Source organism: Haplochromis burtoni, unplaced genomic scaffold (genome assembly GCF_018398535.1).
Source record: "Haplochromis burtoni strain Fernald_Lab_line unplaced genomic scaffold, NCSU_Asbu1 Contig_48, whole genome shotgun sequence".
Lineage (NCBI taxonomy): Eukaryota > Metazoa > Chordata > Actinopteri > Cichliformes > Cichlidae > Haplochromis > Haplochromis burtoni.
The window spans coordinates 810,903-825,067 of record NW_024582409.1 but is presented as its reverse complement, the minus strand read 5'-3'; the positions used below and the strand labels follow the sequence as shown (position 1 = coordinate 825,067).

Sequence of the window (14,165 nt, the reverse complement as noted above, 5' to 3'; positions counted from 1 at the left end):
GTAAAACAACAATGCTCCCCAGAAGCACAAGGGTAAAGTCAAGCCTTGTTTTATCACAGCATTCCTCTGGAAGGCAGTTTATAATGCAGACCCATCTGCTCTATGAAATCGGCCCAGTCTAAATGCAGAGGTGGAGTCTGCTTTAAATGCAGCTCACGCATTCCTCTACATCAAACGCCTGCTCCTTCTCCATTTTTCTGAATTAGCTTGATGGTGCCATCTGCTCATGACCACCGTCTCAGACTCTAATCTCTCCCCTTCAGCGCTCTGCTCCTACTGCAAACTCCTTCCTGCACCCTGTTAGATCTACTGAGCAAAGAGTACCAAGGTGAATGAGCACAGACAGCCTCCTAGGGAACAGGCGCACAGCTTGATTGTTGGCACAACGCTTTATATTAACGTAAGCTCTTTCGGTGAATTAAAATGGATGGGCGAGCAGTACTTACCAATCTCTCTAGATCCTGACCGACAATGCCAGCTTCCACATGGGCAGTTAAATTTTTCTCGTCAATCCACAGAATGCGGTTCTGTGACAAACAAACAACATGTCGGAGGATGTCATAAACATACATTTTATATTTCACAAAGTTTTTTGGGAGAAATGTTTTTTTAAAGCTGTTTCCTTTGTGTAAAACGGCTGCTTTCAAACACATATTGTATATCGCCATGTCTGTCATCTGAGCTCTGCCTACATCTGTTATGTTGACTTAAAATATCTCAGACTCAGACATAAACATTGCACTCAAGAGCAGGCTGTGGAGACAGTCTCTTCACAGTTTGCTTACAACACGGTATGTTTTTCATCAAAACGTCTGAGGACGAATGTGTGCAGACAAGGATGGGAGACAACTGTCAGTTTCCCAAAGGCTTAGCCCTACCTATAGGAGGTCATAAATTAGTCCCCAGAGCTAATAAACGTTACGTTCCTACTACATTGCTCCTTTCATGTGGTTCAGCTGGAGACACCTGACCTCTGATCCCTGACAGAGAACGCTGGTCACTGATGTCAGTGGCAGCAAACTCAATGAGTGGTGAGCTAGGAGCTTGTAGACAGCTTGTATATCACCTCTGGGTGAGCATGGATCAAAGGGCTTTACTGTACAGTGACAATTTTCACCACTTTATATTGTATCCGATAAAAGATTATCATGTTTATGGGGACTTGTTTGGGATTGTATTGAGATTAATGGCTGGTGCATCACTTGGGTTTTGTCCCTATCCACACAACTAATTTACCAATTCTAACTCTGGCTGCACTCATGTTACTGAAAAAAAAAGATGTATATGGGAAAAAGGAACACTGGAAACACTCAGTCTCATAATGCAATAGCTTGTAGCACACACTAACAGTTTCCACTATTACTTGGCTGTTATCAGCTGATAAAAAGAAGGAATTCCTGAGCCCAAATAATGTACATGTACTATTACTACAATCATGTTTTGCCAAAAACACAATTTTACTTGACACATTTTTTTAGTAATCCAAACCTGAAGAGATATCAACAATAGACACAGAAAACAACACGTTGAATATTAATCTGAATATCCATTTCAGCTTATGGCCTGGTGTGTATGAATAAGTATACTGATCCAGCCTGACTCTCTCTCAGTCTCTTTTCAGATTATTGTTCTAACTTTAAAGATCAGATAGATTGATTTTAGTTTCGTTGTCCTTAACGCTGATCGCGCAGGTGTTTACGTACCATCTGTGAGGTATCCAACGACACGATGGAACGAGTTTCCTCTGGGGGGCACTCGAGGGCACTAGAGACACTAGTCCCTCCTAAGAGATAATAAAAACCACTGTTACAATAAAACTCCTTTTCACAGCAGTCATTTTGACACGTTACAGGAGGAAAAGCACCATCTGAATAGCTCATCCTTGAGGTGCAATATATAATTTTTTCTTATGGCACGTCTGCACACTTCAGGATTTCACTGCAGTAATGAATGACTGACTTTTATTGATATGATTGTCGCGAACCTGTTCGCAAACTGCAGTAAAACTAACAATACGTAAGATTTATTTCTCCCATATTATTAGCATGACATTTTTTAGTAGTGACTGACAGAAGAAAACAAATAAAAAAGTTACAATCATTTCCTATGGTTGTAACCACCACAATTAGTGCAGTGTCCACTGCTCTACTTTTAACAGCAGCATCTATAATATAGATAATAAAGCTTTCACCAAGCCCTCACCCACCCACATAAAAAACAGATAACTGATGGATGAAATTACACTATATGTTACAAGTTGCGAAATGCAAATAAACTAGAGCCCCATATTAATTTTACATAAAAGCTAATTATGTAGATTAACGCCTTTGATTTCATAGCTCACCTCCATATGGCATCAAACAAACGTTGTGTTTGCATGCGAGCTCCACAATTTTCACTACATCATTGTGACAGTCTGCAAAAAACATAGAAGATTGTTTTGTCTTTTTGAAACATAATTCTTTTACCATCTGCTACAATGTTTATATATTAAATATTCATAAAATAATATTTTTAAAAAGCATGCACACACTGGAAAGGGAAAAAATGATGGCACATAACACTATCTGCATACCACTGACAACGTAAAAATGTATATTTCGTGAACCATTAGAGCAGGGGGGGCCAGCAGGGAGACAGGGCATCCTTTGATTTGCCTCGGGCTTTCTTCAGGCTGAGTCAAACTGCATGAAGCTACACTCTCTTGGGTGGGACATGCTAGATCAATACAGATGTATTTTAACCAATCTGAGCCCATATACATTCACACTGGGGCAGTGAGTGAGTGGGATGAACAGCAATACCAAAGTACATGGATGTGCTTGACTGGCCTCGAGAGCTTTTAAGAGGCAGTGAGAAATGCTTACATTCTACTGCATTTGGGCATCCAATTAAACACATAGCGTAGGCCAAAGGATTACAGCTCCACAAACTAAACATCCACTTAAAATTCACTTGGAGAGGCTACCGAGGAATGGCAATTATAGCTCAAAACATCTACTGCACATTTAGTAGATGAGAGTGCATTTGTACGGTTGGAAAAGTTAAAACTTGGGATTAGCCACTGTGGATGAGAATGTGCCTACAGTTGCCTGGTGATTCGCTTCCCATTTGGGAGGCTGCTAATCAAGTTTCAACCATCAGTCAACATTTATTTGCATGATAAAATAGTGCTAGCCATAACAAGAGAAAACCAATCTCAGAATCATAATTCATGAGTGTACTATGCAGGGCCAGACTGTGGAGTATTGGGTGTCAACCGTCCTCCCCCTGACGCTTCTTATTAAGCTTCTACTCATACATATTAATATCCCTGCCGCTGCAGAGATTAACCCTTTAAATCACCTAAGCCAGTAGGAGGGATCAGTTATGCTATGTAGGAGGAGAAAAGCAGACACACAGTGGAAAGAAATTATATATACACATGTTTAACAGTGACAGCATAGCTTCTGAACTCACTTGGCCATACAACCAAATCTGGAACACGGCCAATTTTCCCCTCTCTCAAAGCAAAGATCTCGTGTAAGCAATGGCCTGGAAAAAAATTTAAAAATGAAATTACGTCACCATTTTTAAAATATTTTCATAACAAATGAAAAAAATGTTGCAAATTAAATTACAATTCACAGACATTAAAAGACTTTTTTCTGCCTTACCATGCGAGCGAAAAACCCGGTCTTCAGCGTCATGAGAGAAGGGAATGCCTGTGGACTTTAGCTCCTTCAAGAAGGCCTCGTTTAGAGTGGGAGGCTGGACAGCACTGCTATTCAGAATTGGCTTAAACAAAACAAACCACAGCGGTTATGGCTTCTGCACAATGCCATTCATCGAAGTCGCAACAAATAAACAGGAGCTGTTACTCACTGCTGCTGGAGTTTTGTGCTGCAGATTGGCACCGAACGTGCTTTCCATCCACTCTCTGAGGCCGGGGATGATCATACCGCTCAGCCTATACCTGGATTGTGTAACAGAGGAAAGAAAGTTTGAATTACCAATTAAAAATAATCAACCGAGTCTCATGTATTAGCTTCACTGCAGCAGAAGTGAAACTCTGAAACTGAAAATATCTGCATGCTTGACTGGGCAAATTCATTTGGAGAACCAGACCTGTGGCTAATAAGAATACAGTATGAGATCTGAGTCCAGTGAGGTTATTAGACAAGCAGAGCAGCAGTGACAGTGCTGTTATTGCTTTTCCTTTACCATCACTTTCATAATTGTGCTGGTGTCACAGATTGGGCCCATCCGGGGACTATGGTGTACCTTTGTAAAATATATGCAGTATTTAAGTGAGGAGAAAAAAACCCTCATGCAGCTAGCGAGCCAAGGAGGACGTCACCCTTGCTTCAGCTGATATACAACACCCAGAGAGCTTTTTTTGTTGGTAGGGCACGGAAAGCCCTGAGGGCTTTATGGTAAGTGCTTACACAGGAGGAAACAATTTGCTTGATAATACGTGCTCGTACATACTGTGCCAGTTCTCTGTTTTGATTGTCTCACAAGCACAGCTACCTCTCCCAGAGCTGTCTGTGATGATTACGGAAACAAGACCCACCTACACCTTTGCTCTTGTCGTGGCAGGCATGGATAAAGGATATGTAGAGGAACTGAGTAACAGTTGTTTCTGGGAATCTGCAGCAATTAAAAGAACGTTTTTTCTTACACCTACATTTGCATTTACCATCAGACACATGACTGCCAGCATAATATTCATCTTATCTTTTTAAGAAATTGGTGAGTTGTTTCTGCTAATGGGCACCTGAGTGCTGAAAATCACAACCAGTGACCTTCTCAGATGACAATAAACAGTTTAAATGCCAACCACTAGGTGGCAGTAGCACCACATTGTTGTGAGCACACAGCAAGCACAGAGACAGTGACTGATTTTCAAAGGCTGGGTTCAAGTAGTGGGCTGTAAATTAAAAAAAAAAAAGATCAATGCAAAGCTGCAGCCTCAAGTTACACAAACAGAATGAATGCTAAAGCTCAACACAGTGGCTAACACTACACTAGATTAGAGGGAGTGGATGAGACCAAGTAATGACTGATTTTTCACCAACAGATAAGAATAAGCTTTACCTAAGAGTGCTGGCTGCTTTCTCATACTTTACCTTTTTCCAGTAAATTCTGCTTGGCCTTTCTTGTTGTACAGGAATTTTGAATCGCTGTATCCCCAGCCATTCCATTTCATAATCTCCTGTCTGTGGAAAAAAATGAATTTAGGTGCAAGTTAGGACTTGGGCAGATTATCACTCAAAGTTACAATAGAACATGTGGGGATTATTCCAGGGTGTGGTGCCCTGGTTAATTTGCCATCCCAGTCCCTCTGGGCTGGATACTGGCTCAGCATCCTTCCTGACAATCTCATGATGTTATCTGAAAAGCCAGACATATAGAATATCCCTTAATCTTATTAAGCCATTCCCAGCTTTTCCATTAACCTGAGGTGGCTATGAAGTGGCAAATTTACAAAATGGGAGGCTGCAGACAGGCACACCCAAATGCTTTGCCCACAGGTTAGCAAACACATGGCTCTTTTAGTATTGCAAAGGCAACACATTCAAACAACTTGTCCATCCACAGAAGAAGTGAGCATACAGTCCTTGAGCTCCATTTAATACATTAGATATTTTACATTTATGGCACCAATCAGACATTTTTCAACGGCTACTTTTAACACTCCTCAGCTTTTTAGGATTAGACTTAAATGTGTGTGCTGAACTTCCAGGCTACACTTAACAAAAATGGCACGTAGACACCAACTACGCTTTGTGTTTTCCACTGTACAAACAGGAACCAAGTTGGGAACTAGCCAACAGATACTACGTGGCTGTGCTTGCTTTGCAAAGATGTAAATTTCAACAACTGTCACTATTCTGTTACTGTTCTGAGATATCAAAATACAAATGCTGGCTTTACCGCCTTATGACTGTACTGTACAATGCTAGTGTGCTGTACTTCTTAAAGAAAGACAGCTGTACAACCATGTACAGATCAATAATCACGGGTCACTTGGGATGGCATGCTACTGTTGGCATAAAAGCCATTATTAAGATTAACACATGCCAAAATGGGGTTTTCTCTAAATTACGAGCAGGAGTGACACACTAAGTCATACTTTATTGAATCCTCACCACCACTGATAGAGTGTAATAGCTGCTGTACATGCGAAATAAAACTGTCTCCATAGCTGGGCATTGTGTTTGGCAGTAAGCCAGTAAGTACAGACTACTAACTTTCATAGGGGCGACCTTGGCTCATGGGATTGGGAAGCTCATCTGTAACCGGACGGTTGCCGGTTCGATCCCCCTGCTCTCTCTATCCTGGTCGTTGTGTCCTTGGGCAAGACACTCTACCCTACCGCCTACTGGTGTTGACCAGTAGGCGATATGGCAGCCTTGCTTCTGTCAGTCTGCCCCAGGGCAGCTGTGGCTACAAAGTGTGTGAATGTGAGAGTGAATGTGAGAGTGGGTGCCTAGAAAAACGCTATATAAATGCAATCCATTCTTATTATCATTATTATTAAAGTACAGGTACCAAAAAACAGAAACTCTCTTTCCGGCTATTAAGGATTCCTAAATTGTGGGGCAGGGTTGCTTGGGTGGACATAGACATGTGGAAGTAAGGCAAATGAAAATAAGAGAATATACAGTTAAGTAATGAGAACATAAGTGCTATTATGCTTTTACAGCGTACATTCTTTTTTTCCCAACAATTGATAAAAATTCTTGAGTGGCTGTATGAGCTTCCTTTGATTTCAAAAGTTTGAGAACCACTGGTTTAAAGAGAAAGCGCATAAGGTCTCGATAAGATGCACTCCTGTCTGTGTGCACCCCAACTCTGTCTCCACACAACATCTGTTACCTTCCTGTCCATCCTGGAAGCTGTACTTCTAAAAGTTTCTTCTTTTATCCTCCCTTAAAGATTTTTTTCCAAGTGTTTCTTTCTAATCAAAACCTGGTCTAAAGATAGATGACGCCATATGTTGTACAGATAGAGAAGCAAATCCGTGTAAACATTTCTGATCCATAAAAAGTAAAGTTGCCTTAAAATGATGCAATCTAGTTAATGTGATGGTCGTAGTGAATGAGGCATGCTTTGACTGAAAAATGCCTTCCACAAGTAAAAGCTGTTTGCTCAGCCCGTTTCCGGCATGACTTTTGCTCTTCGTACTACTTTCTAGTACCTAGCAAACAAAGCCCAAAGGCGTGACAGAAATCTACTTCACTCTCACGGAAAGATTACTACATGTGTGATGACACAACATCTTGTCAACTGCCGCTTTAGGACTGGGGAGAACACACAACCTGTACATCAAGATTCTTGCTTAAACATGCTTTTTAAAACAGAAGCTAAAATGCTTCCCATCACACACAAAGCCCCGAATGAACAGGATATAATCACATCTTTCAATGAATCTTACATTTCGTTTTTAATAAAACTTACAATTATGATTGGATCAGGTGACCCTAACAACCCCACCAGTTATGCTGGTATGTGCTCAGGCTGCTGGATTCCTGCCGTGAGGCATTAGGTACCTTTCCCTACTCTCCTCTTTCGCTTTCATTTTCCATTCATTTATAGGTTACTATTAGATGCCATCAACATTACTGTGCAAAAAGTCTTGAGTTGCCAATTATTTCTTTATATTTAGCATCCAAAGAGCAAGACCTTTGTATTTTTAACTGATTTTAAGCAATAGTTCTTCAGACTTCTAAAAGTCTTTTAAAGTTTTCTTTGGGTATTGGCTGTTTTTCACTCATTTTCAGCCCAGTTCTTGAACCTGAGCATATTCAGAGGAATTTTTTTCTGTTTGTTAATCCACTTAACATTGGGGGAGGGAGGAAAAAAATGATACTGCAGGTAATTGCTTAACCCGATTCAAAGACTGACTCAATCTTGTGGCAACATTTAGAGCAGGTTTTACTGTTGGTATGCCTGACAATCTTATTTTGTAACAAAAGAAAGTGAGATAACGTTATCTTACACGACAAAACTGACCTATGAATCATTTAAGGATAAAAGGCTGCCTAATCAACTAAGTTAACAATCAATTTTGAAATTCTATTATTAAAAACTTTTAATAATAAAAAATAAGCATACTAATAATAACAACTTGTATTTATATAGGTCCTTAAAAAACTTACCAAAAAACTTAGTAGCAGCCTCTCACAGAAACACATAATTATTTAAAAATTAAAATTGTATTTTTTGCAGCAACACAGTGATTCCCAACCAGCTATTACACAAAAACTTGGCACCTAACCTTAAAAAGTAAACTGGAGGAAAAAGTCGAGAACAAAAAAAGATATCTTTAGCAGATAAACAGTATAAAAAAGTGATGTCCTTGCGAAACAGGGGGGAAAAAAATCCAGAAAGGACCTAGCAAAGGACCTGAGAGATGTACCTGGCCCTTCAGTTCATCCATCTATTGTTCACTGAAGCCTCATTTGAAAGGGTCTCAGTGGAAGTGTGGCTGTCAAGAAGCCATTCTTAAAGAAGCGAAAGTGTGAAAAAAAGACTGAGGTATGCCAAAATACACCAGAACTGGGCTGAAAATCAAGGGCTACAGGTCTCAGTGAGTGATGGTTACAAATGTGAAGTTTTTGGTTTAAATTGTTATCAATAGTACAGAGAAGGTCGGGAGAGGTGTATAACAATATACAGCTATCTGTAAAGCATGGTTAAGATTCTGCCATGTTTGGAACTACATTTAAGCCAGTGGTGTTGTCAAAACTGTGATCTACCAAGAAATACCATCTGGAAAGCATCTGATTGACAACAACTTTATTTTTCAAGCATGACAATCATTCTAAACACACTGCCAAAGCAGTAAAAGCACACCTTATATATCTGGATAGAACAAATACACAATGCAAAACTATCAGGCATGGATTGGGCCCCCCAGAGCACAACATTACTGAAGCGTTGTGGGAACAACTTGATAGAAAATAGATGATGGCTGAACAAAAGGTAGCCATCATCAAAAAAAACCAAACAAAAAGCTCTAAATTTCCTTCAAGAAGCCTGAAGAACTATTCCCAAAGACTACTAAAAGAAATTACAAGAAATGTTAAATAAGAGAGGTTAAGGTCTGTTGAAGAATAAAGGTGGTCACACCAAATATTGATTTTCAAGCTGTTAGAAATGTACAAACTGTTTTTGACTTATATACTGTATTTGCATGTATGTTTGTACATGTCTCGATAAATTCCTTTACCAATTTCATATTTGCCTAGCAAAATATAGCAAAAAGGGTGATGCAAAACATTTTCAAATACCATATCCGCCACAGTTTGTACTTCATCATCTTTAAGCACCTCTGGCTCTGGAACTGTATGTTTCCAGGCTATGGGGACTAACCAACCTTCCAAGTGTTTCTTGTATTACGTGTTTGGCATCTCGCTTTGGTTTCCTCTCACCACAAGGAAATTCTTTCCCTAGTCTTACCAAGTAATTGCTGATAAGAGAGTCCCTGCGGCTTCCATTTGTAATGCTGTAGTGTCTTTAAATTACAAGATAAGCTGCCTCACTCTAAATGAGACACTAACAGGACTGAATGAAAGAAGTGTAGTTATACCACTGAAACAGAAATTCTCTAACACCATATAACTAGTTTAGTCTCACATTGTCAATTGATTCTTTGAATTATAAGTTTGGCAGATAGCTAGTGGCTGTGTAACTGTTTTTGCTTTGCATTTCCTCAACTATCAAACTATCACAAGTATTGCAGACAGGGGTATAAGACATAATATTTAGCCGCATTATCACAGTGTCATACTGGCCTGAAAGGGGCACGCATTACAAGGCCAGATGCACATACTTTTGCCGATTGTGTTAGCTGTTGTTATCTGCCACAGACACTAGATGTCAGTGCTCTGGTGGGGGTTCCTCAAAAGGCACTAGGCTGCTAATAGGTTGAAAGTCAGACCACCACTTGTCCTGACCAATCAGAGAAACGGAAGAGACAGAAGTTTCTCTGTCTCCTCTGACTGTTGTTACACTTTAGCTACAGGCTGCTTTACTATTTTACCCAAGATGTCTTCTCACAAGAGACAAAATTTTGGTGAACCTGCTAACGGGTCAACTCCAAAAAAGGAGAACCGCTTATCAACCCCACTAAATCGGACAGCTCAGTAACAGTTAATGAATATCAAATCGGATTAATCAAACACTAAGGACTTCACTGAAAGGAAACATAGTTACATAACAAATAAAAGAATGTACTTCGAGAGTGGATGAAAGTTACAGCTGGAAAACTTTAAGAAAGTCGACTTCTTCCTCCTACACTTAGCCGCACCCACCCCTTAGCAAATGAATGGCTGCTCTGTAGCCTAGAAACGTTAGCTATGAAGCTAACCAAACTCCGCTTCAGCTACGTTTCTAACAGACATTTATGTCTAGTGGGGAGACAGCAACCAGCCTACCGCTGCACGCCACCCAAATGTCTCATGTTTAGCTGGTAATGCACTTAAGTTTGACTTAAGAAGTAGCCAAAACCACAGCGGATAAGCCCCCCTCGTCCACCGCTCCATCACAGCCTCGTACCTCCTCCTCGGCACAGTCCTCCGCTCGCTGGAGACATCTAGCTTGTCTCCCTGGGCTTTGCACTCCGCGGCTAGGATGCCCGAGTTACCCTCCACCGGTCTCTGTAAATGTCCGGCAATTACACTCAGTCTTTGCTGTGCAATGCGTTGCCTGTCAGAGCTATCGCTGCCGCTGCTGTTGGACGCCATGCTGCTTCCGTGTTTGTACAGGAGGGAGCAGATCCGCGAGCTCCTGTCAGAGGTCAGAGCAGGGAAAGTGTGGCACATTCAATGCCTGTAGGAAATAACAAACCCCACACGCGAGTGTTAAATGTAAAAATTAGGATTTTAAAACATACAATACAAAATAAATGTTGTTATTTTGGGTAAATTAATTTGTTATTAGACACAGGGCTAGTTTATGCATGAAAACGGTAAGTCGATTAAGAAAAGCATAGGTCAGCGCATTCTTTAAGGTTATTTTGAAGTTATTTAAACTGGTTCTAGCTTCCCAAGTATAAGCATTTTGCGTTTTTATAGATTTTAATAACACGTTTAGCTTTTGGAACTTGGATTAAGGATTTTCCACATCTTAGGACCCAAGAAAAGAAAACTGTTCACGATTCTAGGCGATAAGCATTGCACTTGTGCCTAACAATCTCCATAAGGTTCATACTATAAATAAATGAATAAAACATTTGATTTATTTATTTTATCCATCAACCTTTAAACGAACCGTTGACATCAATGCAAAGCTCCCACCTCATTCTGAAAGGAGTTACCGAGAAGTGTTTGAATGCACCATTTAACTCGTTTCCCAGCATGCATTGCAACATTAGCGTGGACTGTAAAGGGCTGGTTCCATATGTTACACTTACTGCTGAGGCATCTTTTATATGGCTGAGTATACAGTTTGTGGCTGAGATAGTAAATGCAATTAGTTAATTATATAAAACAACTGTAACCCTTCTGTTTGGAATATTAAAGAGTTTATCGGGTTTATGAAGAAGCACTTATACCCTACATTAACACCATTTTGAAACAAATGCATGAAAGTGAACAGTGGAAACATGCAATTCAGCAAACCTGTAAGTTAAGTATCAGAATTTTTTAATTGTCTTAGTTTTAGCCAGGTATATGTAAGACGAATCCAAATCTAAAGATTTAAACTAATCCTAGAACATCTGTACATCTGTAATGATTTACCTTTACTGTGGCTGCATCATCACCTGTCTCATGTGTGCACTTTTTTTTTTTGATGTGGTTGTAAAAACAGAGTAACTTGAAACAGTCAACGCTGTTTACCTTTCTGCTTCACCTCCACTCAGTCACCTGACCAGCGTGACTAGCGCTTCCATATGGTCCACATGGCTGCTTTTAAACTAATGATTTGACACGAAACGAATACACCACAAGCAACATTATTGTGAAGTACATATCAATTAGGATTAAAGTACTGAAGGAAAGAGACTGTAAAAAAATCTTAAAATATAAACTTTATTTTACACAACATTTGCCAACAGAAACAATAAGACGTTCTATAAACTAAAATGTCCAGATGTTTGAGGTTTTATTTCCAAAAGGTTAAAGTATTAGCTTCCAAAACAAAGTTCTGTAATGCACTGACTGCGGGCAGTTAGAGTCTAAGTGTATCACAGAACTTTATTTGGAAAGCCACAGTGCCACCTCATAGGTTTGTCCTTGTGTGGAACCTTATCCTCCTCATGACTGGGTGCTCCTTCAACCTGCAGCAAGGCACAAAAGCAAGGGAAAACAGGACAGCCATGTTGTATTATCTTTTTTATTTTCACTATACTGACTGCACTGAAAAATATATAACAGAAAACAGCTCAAAATAGCAGAGCTAAGATCTAAATGCGTTAAGGACGGGCCTAAAGAAAGGCGAGCTGTTTGGTGGTTCCTCCCTAGAGCCACACAGGTATATAGCAGGCCAGGTGGTGTCTTTTTACACGCTGTTAGCAATACAGAAATGATTAAAGACCTAAATAATATTTGGGTGTGTGCAAAAGTTGATCCTGCAGTACAACCTCCTCAGAAATGGTTCTTGAGTGTATTTACTTACCTCTTTAGTCTTGCCCATCTGGTTGCTTGCAAAGGTTACATTTTGCATCTACGCTGGCTGGCATATTTTAAGTTTTACACTGTTGCTGATACCTTTTTGAAAGGATTACTCCACTTCAAGTACCACCGGGTATAAATGAGTCTACCTGTTGAGCTTTAACAACTTTCTGAATTAAACAGTCTCTTGAGAATAACCCATTTACTAAAGAGTGATATGATAGCAATGAGGGAAGTTCAGAAGGCCAGCTGAGCTCCAGGAGTATTGAGTTCTATCAGTTTGAATGTAGTTGGAAACTTGGCACTTCATCAGCAACCAAATGACAGCAACTTCAGAAGTGCAGAAATAACGTTCAAAATCAACACTGCAACGTGCCAACCGGAATCTTAACGATTATTTCTTTAAGAAGTAGGATTTTAAAGGCAAAGTGAGCTTTGCAAGTCATACTGTACCTGATATAGGTAGACACAAGGGACCAGCTGCAATCCAACACGAGGGGAAAACAGTCTAGATCATAAAATGCAAAAGATGAAAGCGGGCTGAGGACTTTGCACGCCACGGATAGATTCACATTGCAAACGCCTGTTTTCACTGCAGTTGATGTCCATCGGCGAACTTGCAGCGCTCTAATCGTAAGGTGGCCGCCGCCGCTTTTACCTTTTCTTCCCCCAGTGCTGTGCAGTTCACTATATGCAGCTGGAAGAATGTCGACGTGGAGCTGCCAAACGTGAACGCGTATTCAGGAGCGCGCACGAGAGGCAAAAATAGGCTTTTTTAGTGTAATTTCACGTAGTGGCACAGCGAGCTGCACTTTAGTGCGAGACTCTTCACAGATGGGTGCTACAACCAGGAACAAGTCTGTCTTATTACGCGGGCATATCTGAAAAGCCACTTAATGGCACCTCGGTTTCGAATTCTTACTAACGCCGAGGTTTCAGAATGATTCAAATGTGATTAAGAATGAGGGTTTTTCTTTGGGTTATCTTCCTCTTAATGTTCTTAAATAGGCGAATCTTAGATCGACTGCTACAACGTTTATTGCATACCTGTGCTCTCCACCAGTGTGGATTGAAGATTTACATCCTTTAGCCTACTTAGGAAGTGGAAAAGTAATAATAAATCATAACCCACATTCCAATTTTTGGAAAGGTCCGAGGAATTACCAATAACATTTAGCTGAATGAAAAGTAGTGCTTATGGAGAATGTCCTCTTTCATACTCTTAACTTGTTAATGGATATGCTTTACTGTTAAAATAGCATTTTAATGTTCTAGTTTGTCAAGGTGGATCAATGTTTGATGTTGTTATTAATGTTAATTATTAATGTTAATAATCTACAGCACATGTGGTGAAAGAAATCATTAGACTGTACCTTAATAAAAAGCAGCTATAAAACACAGCTAGAGTGATCCAATATCCTTATGCTTTAGAATATTATATTATTACTACTATTGATTAACTAGTTTCTATCTATCTATCTATCTATCTATCTATCTATCTATCTATCTATCTATCTATCTATCTATCTATCTATCTATCTATCTATCTATCTATCTATC

General features: G+C 39.9%; 1 protein-coding gene across 1 annotated transcript in view; it reads right to left on the bottom strand.

Annotated features, from left to right (window-relative positions):
- Positions 1-10,814, bottom strand: part of agps (alkylglycerone phosphate synthase) — a 29,013-nt gene extending 18,199 nt beyond the window's left edge. Inside the window, exons 1-8 of the mRNA XM_005921456.3 lie at positions 10,549-10,814; positions 5,112-5,201; positions 3,865-3,955; positions 3,657-3,777; positions 3,460-3,534; positions 2,345-2,416; positions 1,704-1,783; positions 447-527 (exon numbers count right to left, since the gene is read on the bottom strand). Of these exons, the coding sequence (XP_005921518.3) occupies positions 447-527; positions 1,704-1,783; positions 2,345-2,416; positions 3,460-3,534; positions 3,657-3,777; positions 3,865-3,955; positions 5,112-5,201; positions 10,549-10,814 (876 nt within the window). The remainder of the gene's footprint in view (positions 1-446; positions 528-1,703; positions 1,784-2,344; positions 2,417-3,459; positions 3,535-3,656; positions 3,778-3,864; positions 3,956-5,111; positions 5,202-10,548) is intronic.
- Positions 10,815-14,165: the final 3,351 nt, after the last annotated feature.